This window comes from Chaetura pelagica, unplaced genomic scaffold (genome assembly GCF_000747805.2).
Source record: "Chaetura pelagica isolate M959 unplaced genomic scaffold, ChaPel_1.0 scaffold829, whole genome shotgun sequence".
Taxonomy (NCBI): Eukaryota; Metazoa; Chordata; class Aves; order Apodiformes; family Apodidae; genus Chaetura; species Chaetura pelagica.
The window spans coordinates 838927-849398 of record NW_009954535.1 but is presented as its reverse complement, the minus strand read 5'-3'; the positions used below and the strand labels follow the sequence as shown (position 1 = coordinate 849398).

The 10472-nt window shown below is 46.9% G+C and overlaps 1 protein-coding gene across 1 annotated transcript in view; it reads left to right on the top strand.

The window, feature by feature from the left end:
* Positions 1-10472, top strand: part of MED12L (mediator complex subunit 12-like) — a 109235-nt gene that overhangs the window by 7515 nt on the left and 91248 nt on the right. Inside the window, 3 exon segments of the mRNA XM_010004741.1 lie at positions 2459-2558; positions 2758-2894; positions 10344-10406. Of these exon segments, the coding sequence (XP_010003043.1) occupies positions 2459-2558; positions 2758-2894; positions 10344-10406 (300 nt within the window).

Below are 10472 nucleotides of genomic sequence, written 5' to 3'. Positions count from 1 at the left end.
CCTGGGGAAGCTTGTGCGGCCCCGCGTTGTGCCCACAGCTCTGCTGCGGGATGGAGCGAGCGCTGCGGGGCTGCCCGAGCCCCCCGTGCCCCGCTGCTGGGCGCGTCTCACCGCGGCCTCCTCGCCCCTGAGCCTCCGTGGTTCTGCCAGGCCCCAGCTGTCCGCTGCCTTCGAGGCTCTCCCGGCTCCTTGCAGCTCCCCAGCACCTCATTCTGGCCCTGGCAGAGCCGGGAGCCGCTCGCGCCGCCGTGCCCGCTGCTGGGAGCTGCCGCACCAGGGGCTGCTCAGCCCTGCTCCTTGCTCGGCAATAGCTCAACTGTCCAGAGAGTAATTATTTCCTAAAAAAAGGACTTGGATGATGAGCTGCAGTTGTTTGCCTTCCTGGGTTCTGACCTGGTGGGGAGTCCCTCGGTCCCTCTGCCACTGTCTGCTCAGCTGTCTGTGTCGGGGGGTGCTCAGGGATGTCCTGGTGGTGGTACCTGGAGGACACTGGTCCTCGTGGGATCACAAAGCCACAGAACGGGTGAGGTTGGCAGGGACCTGTTCAGATGTCATTGTCCACCTCCTGCAGCTCAGGCAGGGTCAGCCAGAGCTGGTTCCCCAGGTCCAACTGTGTTTTCAGCATCTCCACCACCCCCCTGGGCAACCTGTTGCAGTGCTGGACCTCCCCAGTGCAAGAGCCCTTTCCCACAGTCACTGCAGTGTGGGAAGCCCAGGCAGGCCTGCTTGGCCTCAGGACAGACTCACTGCTTTCTGAGGAAAGAAAGCAGGGGATGAACCACATCCCCCTGTCTGCTGTGGGTGCACGAGGCAGGAAGTCAGATCCTGCCTGGCTCTCAGCGGGCTGGGAATTGCCCCTCTTGAGCATGGATGTGTCCTGGGAACATCAGTGTTTGTCTCCACCCTGGGCTGCTGGGGGAAGCTTGTGTACTCTGGCAGCTTTACAGGTCGTCTCAGCTGGTCACTGTTCTGCTCCTCCTGTGCCACTTGGGGATGTGTGTGTTTCCTCAGCTTTTCTCCTGCCTCTCCTCCCTGCGCTGCCTGGCAGGTCCAGAGGTCAGCCTGCCTCCAGACAAGCTCTCTGCCTTTCCAGAGGAGCCTTTCTCCAGCCAGTGTTGTTGCTAAGGTGCTGCTTTGCAATCCAGAGCTGGGCCAAGCAAGCTTTCCAAGAAGTAATCCAGCAGCCTCAGGAATGAGCACCTATAAAATGAATCAACTTCCTTCATTTCAGATGATCTTTAAGGTCTGACCCCAGAACACCAAAACATCCTGCTTCTGCTCTGGACAGCACCAGCTGCTCCATTGGTGCCTGCTGACAAGCTGCTCTGACATGGGTGCTTTGAGGCCTGCCAGTGCAAAATCTTTCTTTTAAGGAAATCTTAAGTTTGCTGTGTATTTCAGTGTCTCTTTTGTGCTTTAAAATTTTAATAGACGATTTTAACTAATTTCTTTAATTTTTCACATGTAGCTCCTTTCTGTAAGGTGAATGAACACCAAAGTGACTTCTTTTCTCTGAAACCCATTCATGTTTCACAGAAAGGATCTGACTGAAATTAACTTCTGGTGTTGCTCTTTGGCTGTGTTATGAAAGCCACACAAATGGAAACTGAACACCTTTATACTTAAATAAGGAAATAATATAGTGTGGCATTTCCTCAAGTGGATGTTTTAAAGTAATGGTGCATGGGCCAGTCTTTGTCCTTCTTACTTTCCCTGTAGTCATTAGACCAAAAGTGATTCTAGCCCTGTGGACTCTTATTGTTGGTGTTGTCTGTTTCACATGCTTAGAAAAAGAAATTACTTGTGTTTTGTGCTATTGCTTGCAGACTGTAACTCTTTGTTGCCCAAGTGCCTTGGTGTGGAATTATTCCACAAATGAAAATAAGAACATTCACCCAGGCTCACCTCTGGATTTACTTCAAGTTGCTCCATCTAGTTTACCTATGCCAGGTGGAAATTCAGCATTTAACCAGCAGGTAAGCTTTTTTCATGGTCAGAAGAGTAAGATCTGGTTTATATCCCACATAATGATTTGTGGTCCTTAGAACTACAGCCAAGCTTAGGTATATTTAGGTGTATTTTGGTCTGGTTTTAAGACAACCGTTGTGCCAGTTTTTGATGGCCTGACTTTGTACTTCATTCAGGTCTTGTTTTGTGAAAATATCAGGAATTCTATTTAGGTTTAGATGTTTTCTGCTATTAAACTGAAATTGAAGATGTAAATGGCAACTAAGAGGAAGCTTGGCCTACGTATTGTGAGATGTGGCATCTCAGACACACTGGAAGTTAATTTCTGCTGGGCTGAGTGTGAGAAGATGATTTATGAGTTTGTTGTTCCCAAGTGCAGGGGGTGTTGTGGTACCACAGGTACCTCGCTTCCTCTGAGGAAGCTGTGGCAAGCTTGAAATTAGAATTAAGACTTCCCACCACTTCCTAATTAGCAGCTCTTTGCTTACAGGTTTGGGCGAAGATCGAGGAGGCAGAGCAGCAGATAAAGCAGCGAGGCCGCGCCGTGGAGGTGCCATGGCCTTTTGCCAAGTGCCAGGAGTCAGCTGCAGGTGGGAGCTCAGCATGAAACCCACCCTGGGGGCTCCAGTGTTTGCATCTGTTCTTCTTTGAGCATAGTGCTGTAGCCCCGGGATTCACTCTCGTAACTGATGGGGCAGGTGGATGTGAGGCATGTCTTCCTGTGCAAGCCTTCTCACATTGTTGGTGTGCTGTTTGTTATTTGTTCTCCTCTCTCACCCCCATCTCTAGAGGTGACCATCTGTTGGGTTCTGCACACCTTGGAAGTCTTGGATCAGCATTGCTTTGACAGATCAGATTCCACCAATTCCATGGACACACTTTATCATAAGATTTTCTGGGCAAATCAGAGTAAAGATAACCAAGAGGTAATGGCTACATTCTCCTCCCAATTCCTGACCTGTAGACCACAGTCTATTTTTACTTCTGAGAACTGTGTGTGTGTCTGTGCTTTATACAAAAGCTTTGTCTTTTCTTGGTATATTTTTTCTTTACTACTTGACAGGTGGTTTGTTAGGAGAAAACAGCTCTTTGCTGTTGTAGCTGAATTGAATAATTCAGCTCTGTGTGCTACAAGCCTCATTTAGGAGAAATGATTTATCAGGGTTTTGTGGGGTTTGAGTGCTGCCAAGTCAAACTTTGGATTAATGTGTGACAAGAACATTTACATCTAATGTAGAGAGTAGTAAATTAAGAGGTTGTTAAGTATAGTAAAATATTTTAAAACTACATACCCATGTTTTCTGGTATTTTTTACCTGACTTTCCTTGGAAAGTGTTTGGGGAGAATAAGAAACAGCAGCTTTAGTAACACACTGTGGAAGGGAAATTTCTAAGGGGAAAATATTAGTGAATCTGTCATAGCTGCTCAAGTTAATGGCTTGTTTTTTTGAACACATCTGTTTTTTTATTCATGATTATAAATTCTTAGTGGTTGATGGTCATAATTCAAGACCCTTGATTGCACAGAAATACTGCAAAATAATTGTCAATTGGCATTTTAATGACTTTGCAATAAGCAAGCAGAATACAGTATTGGGAGATAACATCTCTGGAAGTATTTCTGGAGAGCTGTACCTGCCAACACACTCTGTGTGTGACCAGGTGGATAGGAGTGTGTTTCAGAAACGTGGTATTTGAATGGCGAGTAACAGAGGAAGGAGAGCTGCTACAGCAGGGAAACTAAGTTGTTGAAAGTTCTTGGCTCTAATGCTTGGATGAAAGCAGGAGTTCAACCCACAAGGTTTTTTGGTCTTTTCAAAATGGGTAGGGTGTAATATGCTTTGTCATTTGAGTGCTTTTTGTTTTCATCTGCCTTTGGGCTCAGATGATGTGGTTCTCCACTGTTGCACTTCTGCAGTTGTACCGTTATCTCATTGCATTCCAAAAAGTTTTTGTAACTTCCAGCTACATTTGTACTAACAAACTGTTTCTTTGTTTCAAAAGGCAGTGTTGGTAGGGAGACTTCTGAAAGGCAGGTAATTATTCTGTTTGTATTATAGCTTGTCTACTATTACTGCCTTTTTTTTAAACGTACCTTGTGACTTGAGGTTGGCTTACCTTGAAAACATCACTGTTTGGGCCCTTCTTAACACCCTTGGAGACCCTGGATGGGGTTAGTTGCTGCTTGGCTTGAGCTTGACTTCTGGCAGCTGGACAAGGAGCCTGCCTTTGGGATGCAGGTTGAAATGCACTGGTGCATTTTGGTGTTTGAGCTTGCCCAGTGCTGGCTGAGGCCCTGGTGTGGAGCTGCTCCCCTCCTGCCCTGGGGGGGTGAGCTGGGTCCTGCAGGGGCTGTGCAGCTGCTGGATGCAGGCACTTTCCTGCCCTGCTGCTGGGCTCAGTGCCCAGGGGCATCCACTGCTGCTCCTGCTCTGTTTCCTTCCTCCTTGATAATTTTAGGCTGCTTTTCTTGGCAGAAAAATCCATGAATCGTGAGCTGGTGCACTGGCCTTGCTTATAGCCACAGGTATTTTCCATGGGACAGCTCCTTGACTCAAAACATCTCTTGTACACAGCTCAGTGGTTACCACTGTGGGGTTATTGTGGAGGCATCCTTAAATAAATCAGCTTGTAAACAGCTCGTATTGCTGCTACGCAGTTTTAAATCAGAGTAAAATGATGTTGCTCACATCCAGGCTTGGAACACCTTTGGTTCCTCTCCACTCCTTTGTGAAGGTCACTCCCTCTGAAGGCTTGAGTCAACCTGTGCAAAAACAGAGTCAAGGGAAGAACTGAGCTGGGAACGTGGCAGTGACTCTTGCACCAAGTCTGTGAAGCTCTTTGGAGTTCAGCTGTCCTCCTCCTGGGCTTAAAGCCACTTGGCCCTCACCTGACTTTGTCTGCCTGTGTTTTATTATCTGTCATAGTCTTTCACAGGTACAACTAAGGAAGGGAGCTGAGGAAGGATTTTTTAATGTATCTCTTAATTTGTTTTGGTTTAGAATGGTTGGTGAGACTTTTTAACTTTTCAGTCTCCTGTGGAGAAAAATACAGTTTGGTTAATACACATATAGGTTGAAATACACATAAGCAGTGGGAGGGATACCTAGTACATGTACCTTCATACCAGTGCTTTCTGGCTAGTGTGCACTAGTAAATGGGTGAAAGGAGAAAGTGCTTGATTTTTTAGGGACTGATATTGGATTTCTTGAAATTTTTATGTAGAATCCTGAAACTTCATGGATGTTTGTGCACATACATTGCTTTTGAAGTTTAGGTCTCAGAACTTGTATTTAGATTTTATTCCTCATGTTGTCTTTGAAGTCCAACTGAATTCTTATGATGCCAAGAGATGTTTTTCATTTTAGAGCAAAAAAAAATCCCATTTTGAACTTGGTTCTCATGAATAGGGCTTGTTACAAATGCAGAGAGTTAATATTTGTCTTTCTGAGATCACTTCACTGGAAATGAAACAAACAAACAACAAACCCCAGCCCTGCTGTGTCTGTGGGAAAGGAGGTCTAACCATGCCTTTTTAGTTAGTGAGCTACAAGATAGCAGTTTGTTACTGCCTGAGGGACCTGAACCCCAGTGCATTGCCATGCAGGATGGGTAAGAGAGGCAAGATGAGCTAAATAAAATAGATTGAAATATCTGCAGAATCAGAGTCTGTTTTTGCAAGCACTGAGAAGATAGACCATGTTCTGAGCGTTTCTGTAATATTTCTAATAAAGCAGTTATTATTAGTTCAGTTGCTCAAATTGCTCAGTTAACTGGAACTGGTTTCCATGAATATTCCCACTCTTTATTATTCCAGTAAACCCAGCACCAGATTCCTGCTCACCTAGGTGTGAGGGAGTTAAAAGTACAACATCTATCTGCAAGGGAGGGATTTATTCTGTGACTTGAATAACTGATGTGGTCCTTGAAAAAAACAGACAACTTGTTATTTCTTTGTATATAGACAGCTTCAAAGCAGTGGGTACTGTTTTGTCTCATAATTTTAAGCAGATATGCAAATGGAACTGCAAGTGCAGGGGTTTGTCTCAGCTGTGGTTGGTGCTGCACAGTGTCTGTGAGCTGCTCTGCCATCCTCTGACCCCTCTTGGGCTGCACAAGAGCTGTTTCTTCATATGCCATATTTGAGTCTGTACTGCTCATGTCAGTGCATTTCTTTAATTTTAAAAAGCCAGCTTTTGAGGACACCTTTTTTCCACAGGAAGCAGGACACCTTGAGGCCTGTGTTTCCCCTACAGTAGCGTCCCAGTGCTCCTGTCTCTTGTCTGACCCCATTCCCTTTAGAAAGGTGGGTTGTGCTAGTAAACATTGCTGTACTGTACCCCTTCTTGATTCTTTTTGATAAAAATACAGCTTCTGAAAACATTTTCTAGTCTTAGAAAGCAGATCTGGAATTTGATGTTAAAAGTGTTTATTTCCCAGAGGAGTTAATTTGGGAGTGTTGACTGGAATTGTGGTTACAAACTTAGTTAGATCATCTACCTTTAAAAAGAAAAATAAAGCTCATTATTTGAAGGGGATGTTCTTAAGTGATAAAATTCTTTGACATTAGAAGGAAAGCAGCTCTGTGTTCTGAGACTGAACTGTACCAGGAAGCAATCAGGGATTTTGTTGTTGCTTTTTTGTTAATCTGCTTCATGACTGGCTGGCTGTGGCAGCGACCTGGCTTGCAAGTAGCACCTGCTCAGGTTTGTTGAAGGATTTGATTGAATAAATAAGTTTTCAGTATCTTCCAGTTTTGACTGGTGGGAAAAGAGCTCAGAGTTCTGGAAAGCAGAGGTGTAAAAGTACTTTCTGCTTCCTATCTGCAAAACTATCAAGAACAGTAACGTTTCATACCTCCCTTTTAATCCTTTCTGTGTTACTAACTGTGCTGTGCTCTAGAAAATTGTAAAACCAAGCCAACTCTTTTCTTCTTTTCATCACCCACCTTCTGCTCCCGTTATAAATTGGTGGAAATGGGGTCTTGGTTTTTCTCTGAATGGGTCTGACTGGTGGCTTTCAGAAGGTTTACAGCTATTTTGGGTCATGGCTAAATGGCAGGTGCTGTGAGTTGTCTGAACTTCAAGTTACGCTTCAAGGGTGTGTGCTACCCTGTGTAGATAACCTCTTCACTTTTATGCCACCTTGAAGTGTTTTTCTTTTATTAGGGCTTGTGGGAGGTTTGGAAATCTCCAGGAAAGCTCTCGTCCATGGGGAGCTTTCCCCAGCCCAAGGGAGTTGCATTTCCTGCCCACCCACACCTGTCCTGTGCTCCAGCAACCTTCGGTCTTGTCTCCCCTACACAACACAGTCATCAAGTCACACGTGAAATTGTCAGGGTACAACTGTCATCTTAATGCTACTCTGTAAGGCAGTAGTTTGAGCCCCTCTGGCATGTGGGCTGTGCTTTTCATATGCCAGAGTGTCTGCAGGCACCAGATCCCAAATTAGACAAACCCAGAACCTGGTGACTGTGAGAGGGGTGGGTGGCTTCACCCTCAGCAGGAAGGCAGGAGCTGCAGCTGTGAGGGTTGGTTAGCACTGTCTTCCACTGCCCAGGTCCTGCTGTAGAGATGGACTTACTGTAGGGCTTTGGGGTAATTACTCAGATTGCAGGGACTTGGTACTGCTTTGAAATGATTTCTTATTTTCAGTCAAAGGCAAAATAAAGTATTGGAAGATTAAACACTTTATCTTTGCTTTTCTCTGTTGCTGCAGAGCCCCCTGTTCCAAGAGTCCAGTGTAAGGGGATGGCTCTGGAGATGCCAGCTTGCCCAACACAAGTCTGCAGCAGAGGGTTTGAGTAACCTACACCCAGATAACTTTGCTTGCTGCACATGTCAGTTCCTGAAATCAAACCCACAGTTTCTAGGCACTTAAAAGTGGCATGGCTGAAATTCTTGGATGGACAAACACCTTGACATTTCAGGTATTCATGGTGGGCTTTTTTCCTTTCCAAGGAGATTATGCTCTGCATATATGTGAGACTGCAGAATCAACATTGGGGTTTTTAAGGTGTGTGGTCACTCCCAGGTGTTTGATTTGTGGTGATGGATTCTACATCTCTGAACATGGAACTCTGCTTTTTATCGGTGTAGAATTGGGGAGCAATTTTGATATTTTTGCACTAACAGGTATCACAGTGTTAGCAGACAACTCATTTAGGAACAGAATTATCTGTATTTTCTTAACTGAAGATCTGCCTCTTTCTAGTTGGTTAATTTTAACAGCACCCCCACTTGAAAAGGACAGGTTTTCCCCTGAAATGAATCTGCTTGAAGCAGATCTGGAGGCTCAGCAGCAGAGGCAAGGCCACGTTGGTAGTGCTCAGAGGTGGGCAGCACAGGCACACAGCTGCAGGTAACACTCACTGCCACTCAAAAAACACAGGCACATGGAATTTGGTTTGAATTTGGGTTGTGTGTGTTCTTGTATGTGGTGCATGGAGTTTTACTGGGCTGTTCTCACATTTGTCACAAGGCTTAAGCATCTTGAGCAGCAGCAGTGGAAGTGGTTAGCTCACAGCTTCGGTGGTTTTGCTCTTCAGTGCTAAGTGTAATTGCATGTAGCTCAGAAGGCAGCTGAGCAACGGGCTGATGTTCTTGGCTTCAGTGGCTTGGGTAGTGTCTGGAGGAAACATTTGTACCTGTGCATGTGTGAGTGTGTGTGTGCACCTCAGTGTCCTCCCTGCGTGCTGGCAGTGCCAGCACAGTGGGTGGGTCCCTGCAGGAAAAGCACCCTCACTTCTCTCAAGTGGAAAATAATTGAAGGCCAAAATATTTGCTTTCTTTTACGATTTGACATTTCTCAAAACAACCTAAGCATGTAGGAACACATTTATAACCAATTTTCCTTCAGAAGTGTCCCATGTAAGTCTTCTTTTAAAAGTGTCTTGCTGGGGTTTCCCTTGCTGTGTTTGCCCCAGCACAGTGAGCTCTGCCCCTTGGTGCTCGTCTCCCATGGCCTCAGCTCTTCAGGGCTTTCCTTCTTTACTTCTGAAGGGATTCAGTTGCAGGAGCATCCCCTGCTCCTTGCTGGAGCAGATCAGCTGCAGGTCATCTCAGCGAGAGGTGCATTCCCAGTAGGGCAGGGGAGGTCCTGGGATGCTGCAGGATGGGATGCACAGCTCAGGAGACGGGTGACCTGATGTGCTTTGCCTGAGCCCTGAGCTGGTTTCTCCTACTTGGGACACAAAAGCACTTGGGTTGTCTCTTGGCATGGTTTCTTTTAACAGCTGAAAGGGAGTCAGTGTGAAGATCAGACCTTTAGGTGTTCTGCATCACCTTGAGAAGTGTGTAGCATCCTCATTCCTGTTGTTAGTTGCCTGCATCTAACCATGGCAGTGGTGAGGTCACTTCACTGGGGTAAGAGAGAAGTATTTTCCCCTCTTTCCTCCACTCCCCTCACGTGTCAGTATCTCCTGCTCACTCATTGAAGCCTATTTACAGGAAACTCCTCTGGGTGCTGATCCTGCTCAGCACCCCCCTGGCTTTCTGTGTTGGAGGGGGAGGACAGCTGAGAGCTCTGAAGCAGAACTTTCCTGCCGGGGGGTCTGTGATTGCTCATCACCCAGAATAAAGCATTTGTTTTCTGAGTGTGCTGTGTGTGACTCTGGCCCTTCTGATGTTTGCCTGTCAGTGGAGTTTCCACTCATCTTGGGGGAAGAAGAAAAATCACATCTGCTTAATTTTCAGGTCAGTCTCTTGTTTCAGTGTTCAGAGACAGGAGCCAGACTGGGAAGGGGTGAGGAAGTTCAGCAGATCCAGTTCAGTAACAAACAAGAAAAAAACGCCTCCAAAATGTGGGGGTTAGTGGGAGCAGAGATGGGATGAGCACCCAGCAGCTCTCAGCCCACTCTGCCCCAGTCCTGCTCTGGAAACAGGGATTTTCTAGAGACATACACTGCTTCTCAAAAACGTCTGTATTGGGTCAGGAATCAATTGAGCTTTGGGGGAGTTTTTGGACCTTGGCTATCTGACAGATGCACCTTTAGAGGTTCTGGTTTTGTTGTTTTTCCTAATGCAGGGCTGTGGGTTGCAGAGAAGGGTCTGTAAACAGGCACAAGAAGCTCGGAACAATGAACGTGAGGGAAGTGTCGGTTCTGTGCGGTCAGTCGGGCTGTGAGCTCGGCGGGGTGTGCTCCCTGTTCCCCTTGTTCCCTTCGCTCACAGAGCAGCTCGCCCCTTTCTGGTTCTGTGAAGAAACACCACGGCGAAGGAAAGCTTTGATCCCAGTATCAGCAGCGTGGAAACCGAGCTGTCCCCGTCCAGCTCCCGGCCGGCGCTTCCCCGGGAACCGGCGCTCGCAGCGTCTGTCGGGGCTGGAGAACAGACCCGGGCGCTTCGTCCTCATCCCCCTGCCCCGCAGGGGCCTCAGGTGGCTTTTCCTTGTCTGGCCCCGAGCGACGAGGCGGTGGTGACGCTGCTGTGCGAGTGGGCGGTGAGCGGGGGACGGGACGGGACGGGGACGGAACGGGACGGGGACGGGAACGGGGACGGGACGGGG